The sequence below is a fragment of the Rhynchophorus ferrugineus genome, unplaced genomic scaffold (genome assembly GCF_030347505.1).
Source record: "Rhynchophorus ferrugineus isolate W39M unplaced genomic scaffold, kcgeb_rfMv2 rfM6, whole genome shotgun sequence".
Taxonomy (NCBI): Eukaryota; Metazoa; Arthropoda; class Insecta; order Coleoptera; family Curculionidae; genus Rhynchophorus; species Rhynchophorus ferrugineus.
Window position 1 is genome coordinate 38,272,501 of NW_027472585.1, and position 18,035 is coordinate 38,290,535.

General features: G+C 31.5%; 1 protein-coding gene across 1 annotated transcript in view; it reads left to right on the forward strand.

Annotated features, from left to right (window-relative positions):
* The first annotated feature begins 1,761 nt into the window (after nt 1-1,761).
* Nucleotides 1,762-18,035, forward strand: part of LOC143198705 (uncharacterized) — a 76,800-nt gene continuing 60,526 nt past the window's right edge. Inside the window, exons 1-5 of the mRNA XM_076408066.1 lie at nt 1,762-1,783; nt 2,216-2,293; nt 2,347-2,374; nt 2,801-2,996; nt 3,689-3,749. Coding sequence (XP_076264181.1) covers nt 1,762-1,783; nt 2,216-2,293; nt 2,347-2,374; nt 2,801-2,996; nt 3,689-3,749 — 385 coding nt within the window. The remainder of the gene's footprint in view (nt 1,784-2,215; nt 2,294-2,346; nt 2,375-2,800; nt 2,997-3,688; nt 3,750-18,035) is intronic.

The window sequence follows — 18,035 nt, forward strand, 5'->3', positions numbered from 1 at the left end:
ATTTTAACTACAGTTCTTTCGTTTCTTATTTTACATATTTGTTTCAGTGAAGTTTTACATCCAGATTCATTACGACATACTAAGCGTTGTTGCTATTTGGAATAATAGTATTATTTATTGTTATTGGGGCTTAGGTGCTATCTGATTTTAGGTATACTGCACATGCTCAGATTTATTTTCCTTAATTTCAGTTTTCCAGATTTGGGTCCAATTATTTATATTGTCACATGGCTATTTTCGAATGGTTTCTTTGTTATTTTCTTCGACAACATAATGGCATTATTATCAGCTAATGTAGCCATTGTGATATTTTCCATTTGTGGAATATCGCATGTATAGTCAGAGAATTGGCCTAGCCTCATATTTCTGGTATTACTAGTGGTACTGGTATATTTTTTATTATAGAGTATTTTATAAACTTAGTCAATTGTTGAAAGTTTGTTAGTAAACCCGAACTGGTGTGTCAGTATTGGCGTTTTTATTAAGTACTAGGGGTTTTGTACCTGAAATCGTGCAGCTGAGGCAGGTATTACTTGTCTTGTTTCATCAAAAGAAAGAGGTCGCTGAAAGTCGTTTTGCTAATGGAGATTTGCGGTGAGTATAATCCAAACAACCACAATAATATGGGAACGTGATTTCGACAATACAAATGTGGCAGTTTCGACAATAAACGTCCTGGTAGGATACAACGTGTAAAGATACGGAATTTCAGGAGTTATTAGATGAGGATCCAATACTAACTCAAAAACAATTGGCAGAATAACTGAATATAAGCCTAATCGCAATTTGTATACGGTTAATGCGAAAAAAAAATGCGTGTCATATGAATTGAATAACAGGCAAATATAAAATTGAAAGAACATCAGCAAAATGCTGCTTTAAATGTATAAAAGAAGTCATTTCTGCATCTAAGAGTAAAGCGTGACGAAAAATCGATTTATTTATCCAATCTTGGGGACAAAAATGATGACAATTATCTTGCTTAGCCGACCCTTCAATTGTATCAGCGACCATGCTTTATATCTGGTTCTTATGTTATAAACTGTTGAAACGTGGAAGAATACTTAATACTGATTGCTACCGACAACAAATAATGAATTAGGACTGTGCATTGATCGAAAAACGTTCACAATATGCTCAAAGACATGATAAGGTGATTTTGCAGCATGTCTCGTACAAACAAAAGCAGTCAAAGAAGTGTTGAAATTATTTTGGCCAATTTTCTAGATACACCATCATTCCGTCAATCCAGAACTTAGCCGAAAATTGAAACCAAGTGATTTTCATATGTCTGTGTTGAAGCGGTAAAGCCCGCTTATTAAGATCCCAATCATTGAGATGAAAAGATTGCAGAGCCTTGACAATATGACAGCCAAAGGCTTAAGGTCAAAATTACACGGTAGATGCATCAAAACTTCCCAGAAATCTATGTCAATATTTTCCGAGTCACTGAAGATGTGTGTGATCTAGTGTTGTGGTGATGGCAGACAAAGCATTTCCTATTTATCGCTTCTAGTCGTTTTCGTTAATTCTGTGATAAAATTGTCTTAGTTGTTGACAATGAAGAATCTATATGATGATATGTCGACGGTCGATATATGTATTGTTAATGATAAGCAAGTTCTTTCCATTTCCACAAAAACTTATTTTTTGGCGTCATTGCTGCTTTAACTACGACATATTTTTGCATATTATCGGCCAAACTCCCAACCCCACAGAAAGCGACTCTGTATAAAATGCTAGTCCGTCCAATCTACCTCAATGGAGCACAGGTGTGGTACAAGTATGTCTCAGAGAGACAACTTGATCTACTCCAAGTGTTCCATTCCATAGCACGTTTCAACGGTTAGTTTTCAAAGCAGTTACTATATACTGAGTTTATACTAGAAAAATGGTAAATGTTTAGATACTATTATATAACTATCACTTTGTTGTTTTTACTTCATTAAAATTGAAATTCTATACATTTACGATTACAAAATATGATTTCTTATTTTAATAACGCCTATTAAAAAAAAGTTATCTTGAACTGTCGGAAACACCGTAAATGGCGAGTCCTCAAGACCGACTTGCCGTGAATTTTAATTAAACGAAATGAACATGTGAATTCTGCGATCATATTAAGTTGACGTAAGCGGTTGAAGATGTAGTTCCAAATCACAATGTTCCCTATATCGACTCGGTGATCTTTGCCGTCGTTATAAATAATTTATAGCTAAAGAAATCAAAATCAGTTATCGCGATATAAGCAAAGATATATCTTCGGGATATTCTTATTGGGAACGTGAACTTTGTAATTGGGGTGGCAAAAAAATATTTACTTAATTTTTTTAAATAGTATTTTAGTTGTCTGGAGATTACAGGAACACTACAGGTAATTTAGTTATATATTATTTTGAATTATTTTTAATGAAAATAAGCATTATGGACTCAGCATCTTATTATGTTTCTGATTACTGCTAGGAATGGTTGGTTATCTTTGAAATCATAGTTCAAAAGCTACATTAAGCAAAAATATCAATCTGAATAGAGTCTAGCTGGTAAATAGGGAAGTAGTTTTACGTTAAACGTCATAAGATGCCCATATTACTATGGTGTTGTAGAGAGTAATTCAATATCTATTGGTATATAATATGATCGAATATTATCAGTTCTTTGGAATAGTGTTATAAACATGATAAAACATCGTCGGAGAAGAAGAATAGTGGGAATAGTGGATGAAACCTAAAATTAACTGAAAAAGACTGACGAATACTAAAAAGAATTTTGACCAGACAGCATAAATCTTCTGCGACAAAAGTGAAAGCAGAGCTCAATACTCAAAACCTGAAGATAATATTCATGGGAGGATTGCGATATTCCTTAAAACAAAAGCCAACGCTAAGTTGCGAAAGAAATGGTTCAACGATAAAATAAAGAATGTGGTATGGGTTGATGTTACAGTCAAGCATGAGATCAAGCATAAGTCCCATTATGATTTGGGTGCCAATATCATGGTATATATGGTATCATGCTATCCTCATTCACGTTACTGAACGGATTACTGCAAATTAATATCTCGACAACTCCAATGATGAAGTTCTTACTGGCTAAGTTCTACTGGCACATGGCTAAAAGGGCGAAGGTTTTGGTTCGTGGAGCTTCATAATATCATCAAACATCTTTCCTGGCCAGCATAATCGCCAGCCTTCAACTTTATGGTTATGAGGTGTTTTTTGGAGCAGAGAGTGAGAAGCAAATTTCCATCTCCAACATCATTGTAGCAAGTGGCAGATTTTTTGGTGACGTGGGATAATGCATCTCTTTTAAAAGCAAACTTGACTCCCACACCTTATTAATAAATAAATATTGTGTTTAGGTAAATTATTTATATTATTTTGTGCAATCCCTGTATATATGAGGAACGTCTGGAAATACTTCCATCAAACACTTATTAAGTTTGCTCCTGAAAAACATTGAATTGTGAATAATCAGTTGTAATATGTCAGACATGTTTTTTTGAAATAAAAATAAAACCATCTTTATCCTATATTGGTAGAATGTTCCTGAAATAAATATGAAATTAATATTAAGATAAATTGAGTTTAAACATTTATATCAATATAGTATAAATGAATTTGTTTTCAGATGTTAAACCTGTGAAGACTTATCGGTCTTCATACCTGTGTTGACTTCCTGGCGCGGCTAGGAAAAAATTATCGATGCCGACGTAACAACCGCCGTGGTACTTTATTACTACAGAAAGCAAGGTACTTATAAATATTTATTTTTTAGCATTAACTGCTGATTTAATTATCTGAAAACAGTGAATGGTTTAACCTTTCTCCTGTGAAAACGTTAGTTATGTGCAGATGTTTCTTGTCTTACACGCATCGCTCTTTAACATCGAAAACCTTTTATTTGATCATCATATGATGTCATTTTGTAATCAAATATCTATTCAAATCAAATTTTTTATGTTATATTATTTGGAAAACTTTTTACGGATATTGTTTTTATTTTTTATATTTATTATATTATTTGTTAATTAAAAGTATTGTATAAAATTATTATTTTTATTTCAATACTTACAATACTTATTATAAAACACTTACAACACACTTTATTATCTTATACGTATGTTATAGCGGAGGACACAAATAAATTATTAATATTAAATTCATTATTTTATAATATTTATAATAATATAGTTTTTGCTTTTTAGTGAAATTTTTATCATTTAAAATATATTATTTTTAAAAAATAAATGCATTAAATTTTCCATATAATTTTTTATAGATATATTGAATTTAGGTTGATTTTTAAATTATTTGCCTTTTATTGAGCGTTAAGAATATATTTTGATCAAATTAATTTATTCCAACAATGATTTTTTATTAAATTTTTCTGACAACCTTTTATTCCTTCTTTATTCTTATATGCCGAGTGTTAGGTAATCTTTATGATTATCTGTCTTTATCATTATTGATTAAATATCTGAATTATTTGTATATTGTAATTGTTGGCGAGCCTTCAGCTCGATTCTATATATTTCTACGAGCTTAAATATGTAATTAAATATCTTATGATATATTCTATATGTTATATCATATCTTTAAAATGTTTACTTTTTAAATATAAACCTTTTCAATGTTCAATATCACAATATAAAATATGTTATTAATTAAATCAGATGATGTTTAGGACTTATTCTGATAAATTAACAAATATTATTCAAAAACGTTTGTGTTGTACTCTTATGAAGCTGATTTTGTCACCTTTTAGACACCTAGCTTTTGTCTAGTTTAATAAATTAACTAGACTATCGTTACTGCTATTTATAATTCCCATTTCATATCTTTTTTTTTTTGGAGCTAAAATGAGAATGCTCTAATTTTATTTGTACTGAAATATTATTAGTACACATACAAGTAATGAACTTTTCCCAATATATTATGTTGTTGTACCTTAGCGTTATGAATTTATTTCACTTCAAGATAGGTAATAGATGGATAAATATACTAATGGAATTTTAGATAGTTTATTGTCTTCTTTCTATTTAATGCCGAAAATATCCTATTAGTAGATTGGTAATCAAGTTATATGCAAGTATCCTATATAATCTGACAATAGTGTAACAATCAGTAGATGATCTGGTTCATATATGCATGTTGAGGTTAAAGACACGCCATTTGCTTATAAAAGTAATATCACAGAAACATATTTCATTAAAATAATAGACAAAAATAGAAAAAAGCGACCAAAGTGTAGAAACAAAATAAATCATGTTGTTATTTTGTTGCCTTCTTGTTTAGTTGTACTTGCTTTTAACCCCCAGCCTTCTAGTAGGTCTGTGGTATAGTTTTATGGTAACACACCCAAAACATGTGAGAATAAAAAACGACACCACAACACCAATAACAAGTTTAATATACAGCTTCGAAATGATCCTCCTATTTATGAATGCCTCTGATGATCTCTAAAGGCTTGTGAATTACAATTCAATAACAACTATTACCTCACGTTTTATAAAATTAATTTTTGAATCTGGAAAATATAAAAAAGTTAAAGTGACGAAAAAATGTTTGCTGTATTATTTAAGAATTTGCATTAAAATTATTCAGTTCTAAAAATATAAACGCTAATATAGATATAATAATAGAAAGTGGTGTAAAATATAAGCGTACGTTTTCTATCGTGCCCATTGCCCATGCCAAAAACGGACATCATATCAATTATTTTAAATTCCGAAATTGAGACAAAACGAATGACAGGCGTAAAAGAAACGACACACTAATTTACATAAAATAAAGCCGAAATCACCATGATACATTGTATAACAGGACTGCAACATGTGTCGCGTAGATTTTGTTCCTTTGGTTTCTAAACGTGATTCACATAAATTTTAAATCAAATAGCGCGGACACCTCACCGTCCTATCAGCACCACTTAGAAAATAAAGATATCTAATGACGTACAGTTATTTATATTAATATTAGGTAAATGCATTAATACAGGTCCGGCTTTTACGCATCTTAATTACAGTTTTAATGTTTCATAAACTGTAAATAGCTTTACATCGACCGTTGTTTTATAGAAATATGTTAGTATATTATCTATGTTTGTCGTCTATCAGTCTATATGTCCATACATTGGATTTTAATTAATATCAATCCAAGGAATTCAACAGTATTAGAGCTTTTCAACAACATCTATTATCATTTTTCATCAATATACAAGCAGGACGAACTTAATTATATTAGACTACTTAAGCTAAATTTAAGATTAAACAGTTATACAACATACTTACACATTATAACATATATATAATAATATAGGATTATGTGGTTTATTTTCCTGCGTGATGTCCAGTAGTTGTATTGCTTCATTTAATGTTTTAAAGTGCAATCTTCGATAATTTCGTAAATCCACTGTATTTCTGGTAATGGTGTATTTCTTCGTTGCTGGCCTAGCTATAAGTACTGGTAATTAATCGAAAAGCTCTGTTTTGTTATCGCTGTATTAGCATTTGGTTTGATGTTTTAGTATCCATATTTGAACCCCACTAATTAAAATAAGCTTAATATAAACTGATAATAATCTTCAGAATAACTAGTGCAGTTCTTTGGTTTTGGGTTTTTGGTGCTTTTTGTCTAATGTGATGTTGTGGGTTCTAGTGCTTCGCTGGGCACGGATGTCGGGTTTATTAACAATTACTCAACAATTGACCAGGTCCACAGAATAACAGATGTTATTGAAAAAGCCTACGAAAGTAAACAAATATGCAAATAAATAAATAACAAATATATGACAAGGTTTGGCCTTGTTCATAAACTACAGAAAATGCTACCAAAACAACACACCGAACTATTAAAATCATTCATTACAACCAGAATGTTTAGAGTCAAACACGAAGAAGCTTACTCTACAAACTCTACAATTAAAGAAGCTAAAGCAGGTGTACCACAAGGAAATGTACTGGGACCAATGCTTTATCTACTCTACACTTATGATATACCACAAATAGAGAATATTACGATGGCTACATTTGCTGATGATACTGCGATTATAGCTGTCGAAGACAATAGTGAAGACGCCTCACGAAAATTACAACAGGCAAGTGACAATATAAATAATTGGACACAAGCTTGGAAAATAAGAATTAATGAAAGTAAATCTGTACATGTGCAGTTTACCTATAAACAGACCGTACAAGCACCAATAATATAATATAGTAATTGCAATAATATAGCAACAACGCTAAATATCTCGGAATGAATCTAGATGCAAAACTTCGCTGGAAGGAACATATAAAGAAGAAAAGAAAAGAACTGGAATTGAAATATAGGAAAATGTACTGGCTAATTGGAAGAAAATCACAATTATCAGTACATAATAAATTGCTATTATATAAGCAAATACTGAAACCTATATGGACATACGGAGTTCAATTATGGGGATGTCCTTCAAAGAGTAACATAAATAAAATACAAATTTTTCAGAACAAAGTCCTGAGAGGTATTGTGGGCGAACACAAATACTATAGGACTGATTACCTACATCGAGATCTTCAGATACCCACAGTCAGTCAAGAAATCAAGAAACTTGCAAGGGGATATGAGAAAAGACTCCATTCTTATGAGAATATTAAAATATTCCAGCTTTTGGATGCCACTAGAACAGGACACCCACTCTAAAGAGTCAAACCGTCTGATCTTGTGTAGTGTTGTGTAGTGGGGTGCATATAATAAAAAATACAGCAATGCTATGTATAAACATTATTTCACCAGAGACTGAGATAGGGCCAATAGGTCCTCCTTGTTATATACCTAGATTTAAACTATCATAAAAACAAATTGTATGCTAAACGAAAACGACTAGTAACAATGTAATAATTAAATAACAAAGAAAGGTTTGATTTAGACCCAATAGGGTTTTTGTTTCATTGTTAGCGAATTAAACAGCCAGGGAACATACAGCTCAGTGTATCTTATTCTCAAATTTTTGTTAATAAATGGATGGTAGTCCATGGACTATCTAGTTTTTACTTTATCTAGTATTGACGACAGTTTTTAAAATAATTGATTAAAACAGTTATTTTAGATTATAATCCCATAATATTTATTTATATTAATGCCTAGATATTGGAGAATCCATCAGTCCTTACTTATTCTCTATAACTATAATGTTCATGTGTTTCTGCTGCTACTGCTGTTTTCCCATTTAAATACACGTTACTGCACTACAAAATAATATAGCTTGATACTTTGATCCTGTGTCCTGCTTGAGTGTAATATAAAATTTTCAATACTACAATGTTAATATGAGAATGGATCATGTTTCTTTGCGATTTTGTTGATCCTTTCGCTTGACATACCCCTTATCTTGATTCCAAAGTTCCATATCTATTTTAGAATTTGCTTACATTAACTTATTATGTACTTATAATTGAAACTCTCGAACAGTTAACCTGGACTTTAAATGAACAACCTACTAAATAAAAAACCGGGTCTAATTATAAAAAGAACATGGTGGGTTTGGTCAATTGAAAAGTTCCCGGCTTGACACATAGATAGCCCACTAGAATTAAATCCATATGTTTTTTAGTTAGCCATAACCCTCAAAACATGCATGTATAAATTTGACAGCTCTCGGATCATTAGTTTGTGAATTATAGCATTTTGAGTGAAGCCTCTTTACCTTTGTTATTGTGAAAAAATGGATAAAAAGGAATTTCGCGTGTTGATAAAATATTTCTTTTTGAAGAAAAAAATACAGTTGATGCAAAGACTTGGCTTGATGACGAGTTTCTGGACACTGCCCCAGGAAAATCAACCATCAAGGACTGGTATGCTAAGTTTAGACCTCGTGAGATGAGTACGGAAGACGGTGAATGCAGTGGACGTCCAAAAGAGGTTGTTACCAACGAAAACATTTAAAAAATCCACAAAATGATTTTGAATGAGCGTAAATTGAAACTGAATGAAATAGCAGCGGACGCTCTAAAGATATCAACTGAGCGTGTACATCATATCATTCACGAATATTTGGGTATGAGAAAGCTCTGTGCAAAGTCGCTGCCGCGCGAGCTCAATTTTGAACAAAAACAACGACGAGTTGATGATTTGGAGCAGTGCTGGAAGAAGATCAATCATAATAAACCCGAGTTTTTGCGCTATATGTGACAATGGATGAAACATGGCTCCTAATCTACCAAATATAAAACTGCCTCTAAATATAAAAAGAAATCTGCATAAACTAGAAGACAAATACTAAAAAGAACGGTATTTCCACAAAAGATGATCTAAAGCAAAACCGCCGTCGTAATATAAATGTTCTGATCGGTATTAAAGCCGTTTTTATTATCCGTCTAAATGACTTATAGCAGCAATTATGTTCGGCATTACATCGATATTATCTAATTATGTAATTGCATCTACATCCATTCTCCGAAACTTGAACGTTAGACGTATTAATATCTCGTAATTTATTTTCTGATACATTATTTATTAGGTTCAATAGGATTATTGTGTCAAAAAAAGGCCAGTGCTTATTAATTATTTCAAACAATTACTGTATATCGTTTAAAATAGTTTAGATTTTCTTCGTTCTTATTAAAATAATTTAACATATGATTATAATTATTTAATATTTTAAAATTCTTATTTATTTTAGTTTCTTAGATAAGATGTTTCAACAAATCTTGATGTAAATAACTCTATATATATATATATATATATATATATATATATATATATATATATATATATGTGGATATATACTAGGACTGATATTTAATTTTGAGGCCCTTAATATAAAGAGGATTTGAGAATTTGTTATTATAAATTATTATGTCATTTTGATAAAATGTTTTTTTATTAATTTATTGTCACCAATTTTTGCCAACTTACCTGCAAATTATGTTCTTGTATTAATTACATTGCTGTTTTTTCCTGTTCAATACACTTCCCTGCACAATAGGATTAAATAATTTGAGTCTTTTGAGTATGTGCACTGCTCGACAGTTGTCTAAGAGGTGTATTACTTTGGTCTTAATATAAATGAGGTCTCTCTTCATTTTCATAACATCTGGATGCTTTTTTGGACTTTGTTCTGAAAAATTAGTATTTTATTTATCAGTTTTACCATTTACTTTTGCACGAGCAACATGCTATATGGGGATTAGCCAATAGATTTTCTTATATTCCAACTCCAGTACTTTTATTTTCTTTTATTGTTGAATGTACAGTTTTATACATTTTTAAAGAAAATGTACAAAGAAAATGTAAAAAACCATTAATAATGTAATATTTTATCGGCTAAAAGTGCTTCAAAAAGTACTTTTAGAAAGGTTAAAACCAATCATAAATAGAAAAAATCCACTATCTGCATAATTCGCTAGATATTCTTAACAAATTCATTCAAGAATCATAGACACTATTGAAGTATCGCAAGTGTTGATATAAGCAACTCATATGTAAATTCCATAAAATAATAACGAAATAATATGTTGAGATCTTGAATATCTGAAGTCCTACATAATTGCCAGGATGTTTAGAGTTAGATAAAAGAACCATATTAAACAATGAAATAAACAAAGGCAGGCCTCTGGAAAGTCAATGTTCTGCATCCTGTTCTTTACCTACTCGATATATGTGATATACTACAAATAGAAAATGTTAAAGTGGCTATATTTGCCACCTTAATACTTGCTATTGAAGATCACAACGAAGAAGCAACCAGAAAACTGCAACTGTCAAGTGATAATATATTTAAGTGGACCCAGACATGGAGAATCATATCAATTATAGTAAACCGAACTGTTTATATACCAATTAAGATGAATAATATTACTATCTTGGAATGGATCTTAAGACAAAACTTTATGCGAAAGAGCATACCAAATAGAAAAGAAAAGAACTCGAACTAAAATACAAAAAATGCATCAGTTATTTGGAAGAAAGTCTACATTATCCATACTTACATTATATAATTAGTTGCTGCTGTACAAGCAAATATTACAACCTATTTATTTATATATATATATATATATATATATATATATATATATATATATATATATATATATATATATATATATATATATAAATATATGTATTGAAAAGTTCCTGGCCTGATACATAGATGGCGCTATGAGAATTAAATTCATATGACTTTAGTGAGCCCTTGCTCTCAAATGATGCATGTATAAATTTGACAGCTGTCGGATCATTAGTTTACGAATTATAACATTTTGAGTGAAGCAACTTGTGTTATTCTGAAAAAAATTGATAAAAAGGAATTTCGTGCGTTGATAAAATATTGGTTTTTGAAGGGATAAATACAGCTGAAACAAAAACTTGGTTTGATGGCGAATTTCCGGACACTGCCTCAGGAAAGTGAATCACCAAGAATTGATATGCTAAGTTTAGACGTGGAGAAATGAGCACCGAAGACGATGAACGCGGTGAAGGCCCAAAAGAGGTTGTTAGCGACGGAAACATTTAAAAAATCCATAAAATGATTTTGAATGACCGTAAATTGAAACTGAATGAAACAGCAGATATTAAAGATATTAACTCAATGTGTACATCATATCATTCACGAATATTTGGATATAAGAAAGCTCTGTGCCAAGTGGGTGCTGCGCGAGCTCTCTTTTGACCAAAAACAACGACGAGTTGATGATTTGGACCAGTGTTTGAAGACGATCAAGAGTAATAAAGCCGAGTTTTTGTGTCGATATGTGACAATGGATAAAACATGACTCTATCATTTCACTACGAAGTCAAATCGACAGTCATCCGAGTGGACTGCACACGATGAACCCGCTCCGCAGCGTGGGAAAACGTAACAGTCGGCTGGCACTGTTATGGCGTCTGTATTTTGGATGCGCATGGAATAATTTTCATTGACTACCTTGGAAAACGAAGGATCATTTCTGTTTGCTGGATGAAATCGCCGAAAAACGGCCGCATTTGAAGAAAAAGGAAGTGTTGCTTCACCAAGGTAATGCACCGTGTCAAAAATCCATGAATTGGGCTTGGAATGGCTTCCTCGTCCACCGTATTCTCCAGATCTGGCCCCCTATTTCCTGTTCTCAGATCTCAAAAGAATGCTCGCTGGGTAAGCATTTTCGTTGAATTAAGAAGTGATTGCCGAAACTGAGGACTATTTTGAAGCAAATGACAAATCGTACTACAAAAATGGTATCGAAAAGTTGAAGAGACGCTATAATCAGTGTATCACCATTAAAGGAAGTTATGTTGAAAACTAATTTTGCCAAAAAATACGTATACCTCCACTGCCATGTCTAGAATGCAACCGGAGAGAATCATACCGTGTGATCTTGTGCAGTTGTGTAGTGAAGTATACTAAATGAAAAATACGTTGAAAAGTGTTACTAATCTTTATTATATTAAAGACTAAGTAACGGCCGAAAGGTCTTCCTAGATAAGTACCAAGTTTTCAGTTTATGCAGAGGCAAGTTGTAAGCCTAAATTGCTTACGACATCATCCAGTTATGATATAATAATTAAAAAATGTTTCAAAGTGGCCCATTATTAAGAGATTTTACGTAGTTGTTGACTAAAATCTGACATAGATAACTAATTATAAAAAAAATTGGGGATATTTGGGAAAATATATGGTAAATAGTTGAACTTTGGTTAGAATCTCATTTCCTCTCCTAAATATTTATTATCATATCTATTTCAATCACTGTGTTGGCGCATCAGTGAACTTACACAATATATTAGATCAATAATTTTATTATCACGGCGCTTATATAATTAGTACTTCATTCATATTATACAGAGGAGAGAAAGAGAATAATAGATTCATAATATATAACATAATAATATAATTCAAAATATTAATATTTTTGAATATAAAATGAGACTGATCCCATGGAAGTGACTAAGATGCCTTTCAAAAGTAACCGTGTAAATTATACAGGGGAAATTTAAAATAAATTACGAATTCCGCATATTTGAAATAGCATCGGTACGACTTATCAATATTGGGGAGAATGTCCCATAAATTTACTTTCTCCGTAAAACGTCGATGATGAAATAGAAACGTTTTTAAAAGGTATGTCACGGTTTGTCGTTTTTTGTTATCGTGTTTATTTTTTCTTCCGAATTAATTTTTGACCTTTAACGACCAATTAAGACGAATATTTTGTTGTCACCAGGACCGTAGTGGATTTTTTTTAATTCTTATCAAACGAAACGAAAACGTTGTTTATTTGGTCGTATCACGCATATGTTTCGATGCCAATTAAGGGAAATTTAGCGCTCGCAAAATTATATATTTAATGTATTTTAACAATAAAATAATGTGTATTTTAATATAACAAATAAGGAAAGTTTTGTGTTTTGTTGAACAATTAAAGTGAATATTTTTTTACATTATTAACGCAGGTAAATAATCTTTACTGATCCGCACTATTTTCCTTTCATTATACAATCACTCCAGCATATAAAGAGGTCGATTACTCACTTTGTAGAGAGATAAGAAGCAACAACGGACCATGGACCAGAGATAAAAATAAAGCAAAGTTCTTTGCTGAACATCTAGCAGAAATCTGTACTACCAATCGCGACCATACGAACTATATCAAAACTTGTATCTTAAAATAACAAATTATTACATTGTAACCCCAAGGGAAATAACCAATGATATAAGAATAAACCTGAACTCAAAGAAGTCACCAGGATTTGATATAATCACTGGAGAAATCCCAAAGCGACAGCCTAGAAAAGCCATAGTAAAGCTTACTGACATATTTAACGCAGCTTTTATATATTTTGTTCTTTTGAAGAAAAACAAATATGCTCTGCAGTTTTCCTAGAAGTACCACAAGTCTTTGTTAAAGTTTCGCGCCAGTGCTTGATATATAAATCGAATAAAATCCTGCCAAGGCAATATGTAGAGATATTAATATCACTCCTTATAGACCCCAATATAGACCCTTCAAAATTACACGAGGAGGATATTCTGATCTTAACTGCTTGCCAAAATTCAGAGGAATTTCGATAGCTACATGTGCGAATAATAGAATACTGTTAACAGTGGGTAAAAATCGAGAAGAATCCAGAAAGAAACTACAGGGAGCTAGCGATTAACTAATAAACTGTGGCCTAAACAATATAAAATTAAATTACATGAGCTAAAATCTGTTCCTATTAATTTTACCAATAAGAAACTAAACAACCCACCATAAATAGTGCTAAATATTTAGGTATCGCATCAGATATCAAATAAAATCGAACCAGTACGTCAAAAAGAAATTGGCCGAACTCAAAATAAAATGTAAACGGGTATAGTGACTCCTTGGAATATAATCCAATATGCCAATCTAATCAAATCAATATGGCTATATGGTATGAAGCTGTGGGGCTGTACCCCAGATAGTAATGTAAAGCAAATTCAAGATTTGCATAGTCACCTGGAAATTCCTACAGTCAAGGAAGAAATTAAAAGATTCGATGGGAAAGACGAAGCCAGGCTACACCTCCATGAAAACTTAGTGGCGCTTCAGCTACTGCATGGACGAATCTCTGTTCGCAGACTAAATATGACTAAACTTATCATCAAAAAATTATAGCACGACTGAAACAAAAATTTTAAAAAATGTTACTCAATCTGGTAATGGATTGTATATTTTCGCCTTGAAGATAGACATTATTTCTCTGGTGAAATGAAATACAAATGGTGGCCGTGGTTTTGTTGCCAATATACTGTTTAATTGTAAGTATTACTTTGTTTCCAAAAATCATATTTATTGTATGAGTATGATGTATTTTTGAACTGAATTTGTTGTAAACTTCCAAACTTAAGATACCTCTTCTCCTAATTATCACTTGCTTTTTATTCTGTTTATTTCGATATCACACCAAACATAACTGTACTAGAAACGGAAAATGAAAACCCGAACGAAAACCTAAAAAAAGTCGTCCTTGTTTCGTTAATTAACATTTTTTGTGTCGAAGACGAGCGCAGTAAGCTGTAATTTAATCTCGTTCCAAGCAGAACATTTTTACGCAAATATTATTTGAATAAATTATGGCCAATCGCAAATATTAATATCTCAGCATTAACAGTAATTATTTTAAATGGCAAAAAGGTCGGTTTGCGAGGGAATAAATCAGTGCTTTCTATTTCTTCGCCGTGTTTTATTTATTCCGTAATGTGGGAGTTGTTTATGTCGTTTTGGTTCGCTGATAACCGCAGTGAAGATTTTTTGTGATGTACAAGATGCGAAAGGAGATAATATAATAATTATAAATTATTGAGGATGTGCTACATTTTCAATTTACCAAGAGGTACCTTTGAGTATTAAAATGTTCTAGTGATCGCCCTGTGGCCACAATTGATTAAGTTAATCATGATTATCTCATAGTAGAGTAAAGGGAACAGATGATCCTTCCTTACTTTTATGTTTTAAATACAGATATGGAATAATAAATGAATATATATATATATATATATATATATATATATATATATATATTTGTTTATGGAATTAGAGAATATAGGAATAAAACAATTTTGATGTTTGACTTTAGCATGTATATTAAAACAATAACGAACACAATTTTACAGAAATGTATATTAGAAGAATGTATTTACAATAATTAAATTAAACATTGGGTTTTTAATGCTTGATAATAATTGATAGAAATTTCAAACTATAAAATGTAGTATTGTCACTATTAAATTTGCATCGTTCTCTACTTATTTTGTCGGCTCTTCAATTTCACCTTGCAGATAACTTGTTTTTACTTTGGTCTCTATGACTTTTGTCCATCTATGACCCACGTGGATACTAACAACTCCCCAACAAATGAGGAATTAAAATTCTATGAAGCTATTTTGTGCAATATTCGGTTACTGTTTTGTAAAGATATGCATTTACTAACGAATTTAATTGCACTAAAATTAGCAGATAAATCTTAATAATTTGGAATGACTCCAGTACAGTGATATACTATGTCTCCAGAACCATATCAGTTACTATCAATGCGTAAGCAAGAACAATTTTCGTAGCTGTTCTCTGTTTACCGGACATACTTACACTTACGTATACAAAACATACCTTCAAACTGAACTCACAGTCCCTACATATTATCAAAGTTACAGGTTTCGGCTTTCTATATTGATTTTACAATAAAGAATTACATACAAATAACAAAGGCAGATACTGTTTTAGTTTTTTTAACATAATTAAGTCTTATCAGAGAATAGCCACAATTGATTTAATTCAAAGTATTCAAAGATCGCACATTTTAGACAGCAAGCTATCATATTATTATACAATTCATTTCTCTAGTGATCTACCATGGTAATTTATATCAGCTTCATCTTTGTATCACTTTTGATTTTCCACTACTTTTCTTACCATACACGTCAACTTCGTCACCCTTAAGCCTTTGAGCCATTATCGATAACTTACAACAAAACCAAGATAGAATTACCGCATTCTTTTAAAAACCGTTAATTTCTTCAAGTTATATAAGCAAAATAAAAGTTCCCCACATCTGATGCTTATTAACCTCGACATTCGAATAGAAGATAAAAAGTATGCTGATGCAAAACCAACGCCAGTACTACTGTGTTTGTCGAAAGCAAACATTCATGGAAAGGCTGCGATTGCTAACCTCTTTTTGACAGAATCAATTCTTCGAAAGAAGTGGTGCAAAGACCATAAAACCTGGACGCTTGACGATAGAAAGAACGTCTTACAAATAACCGAATTTATGTATAGGGAACCTTAAGAGAAGCCTCAACGAAGAATTGCTGTTTCAATAGGAAGTGGTGGCTCCAAACCTTATTAATAAGTAAATATTTTGTATATGACAGGTGTTCATATTATTTTGTTCATTTTATATGGTAGATTATTGAACTATTATGGGTAAAAAAGTATATTGTTGATAAATATCCAATCTATCTATTTGTACTTTATTTGTATACTTATATATTACAATAATAAATAAAATAATATTAGTTTAAAAATGGACTGGAATTTCAAGTAGATTCTCATATTTACACATCAAAAAGTTTAATTTAAAAAACAACCATAAAACCAATTTGGACCTATGAGGTACAAATACCTATGAGGTTGCACTAAAAATTCAAATCAACTAGTTATCCAACGCTGTTAAAACAAAGTTCTGCTGCACGGTGACCTGGAAATCAAATGAATTTGCAAAGTTATCCAAGATTTCGCCTTGAAACACGAAAGAAGATTACTAAATCATACTAACGTGGAAGCAATACAACTGCTGGACAGCGCGCAGGATGTCAGGAGATTGAAGCGAATCAACTTATATAAAGTGTATACCTTTAGTGTAAACTATAGCTAAAAGTTATTCTAATCTTATATTTGAGGAATACCTATTGTTGTATTTTCTCGCTGTCGTCTTGCTTGTGAATTAATCCAAGTACAAATGAAAAGTAGTAATAATATATATATATATATATATATATATATATATATATATATATATATATATATATATATATATATATATATATATATATTTTAAAGTCTCCTTTTACCAACTGTGGGTTTATCTGGACTGGGCCTACGTGGGCTCCGAACCACGGCCCTCAGCATTAAGCCTACCGACTGGCGAGTGACCAACTTTAGAAATCATCTCAGAAGACATCCTTGTCGGATTTTACACTCTTGCCTAGAATATTCACAAATAGTAAACAATCACAAACATAAATTTACGACCATGCCCCAGCAGAACTCGAACTCGCCGCTATCGCAACAGTAGGAGGACCGTCCCATCGCCTTTACCACTGCGCCACCAAGCCGGCTAGTAATAAATGAATTTATAATTAAGATTGTACTAAGCGTATCTAATAAAAATGTTATATATTTACACTAACTCCATTATTTCTTTTTTTTTTAGATTCTGTGAAATGAGTATATATGCAGTTTCTACTCGACATCTTTATTATCTATTCATCAATATGAAACGTAAAATTAACCGCAGTTTTTACTATGTAGAAGCAATTTTGCAGTCATGCGTTGTTACTCG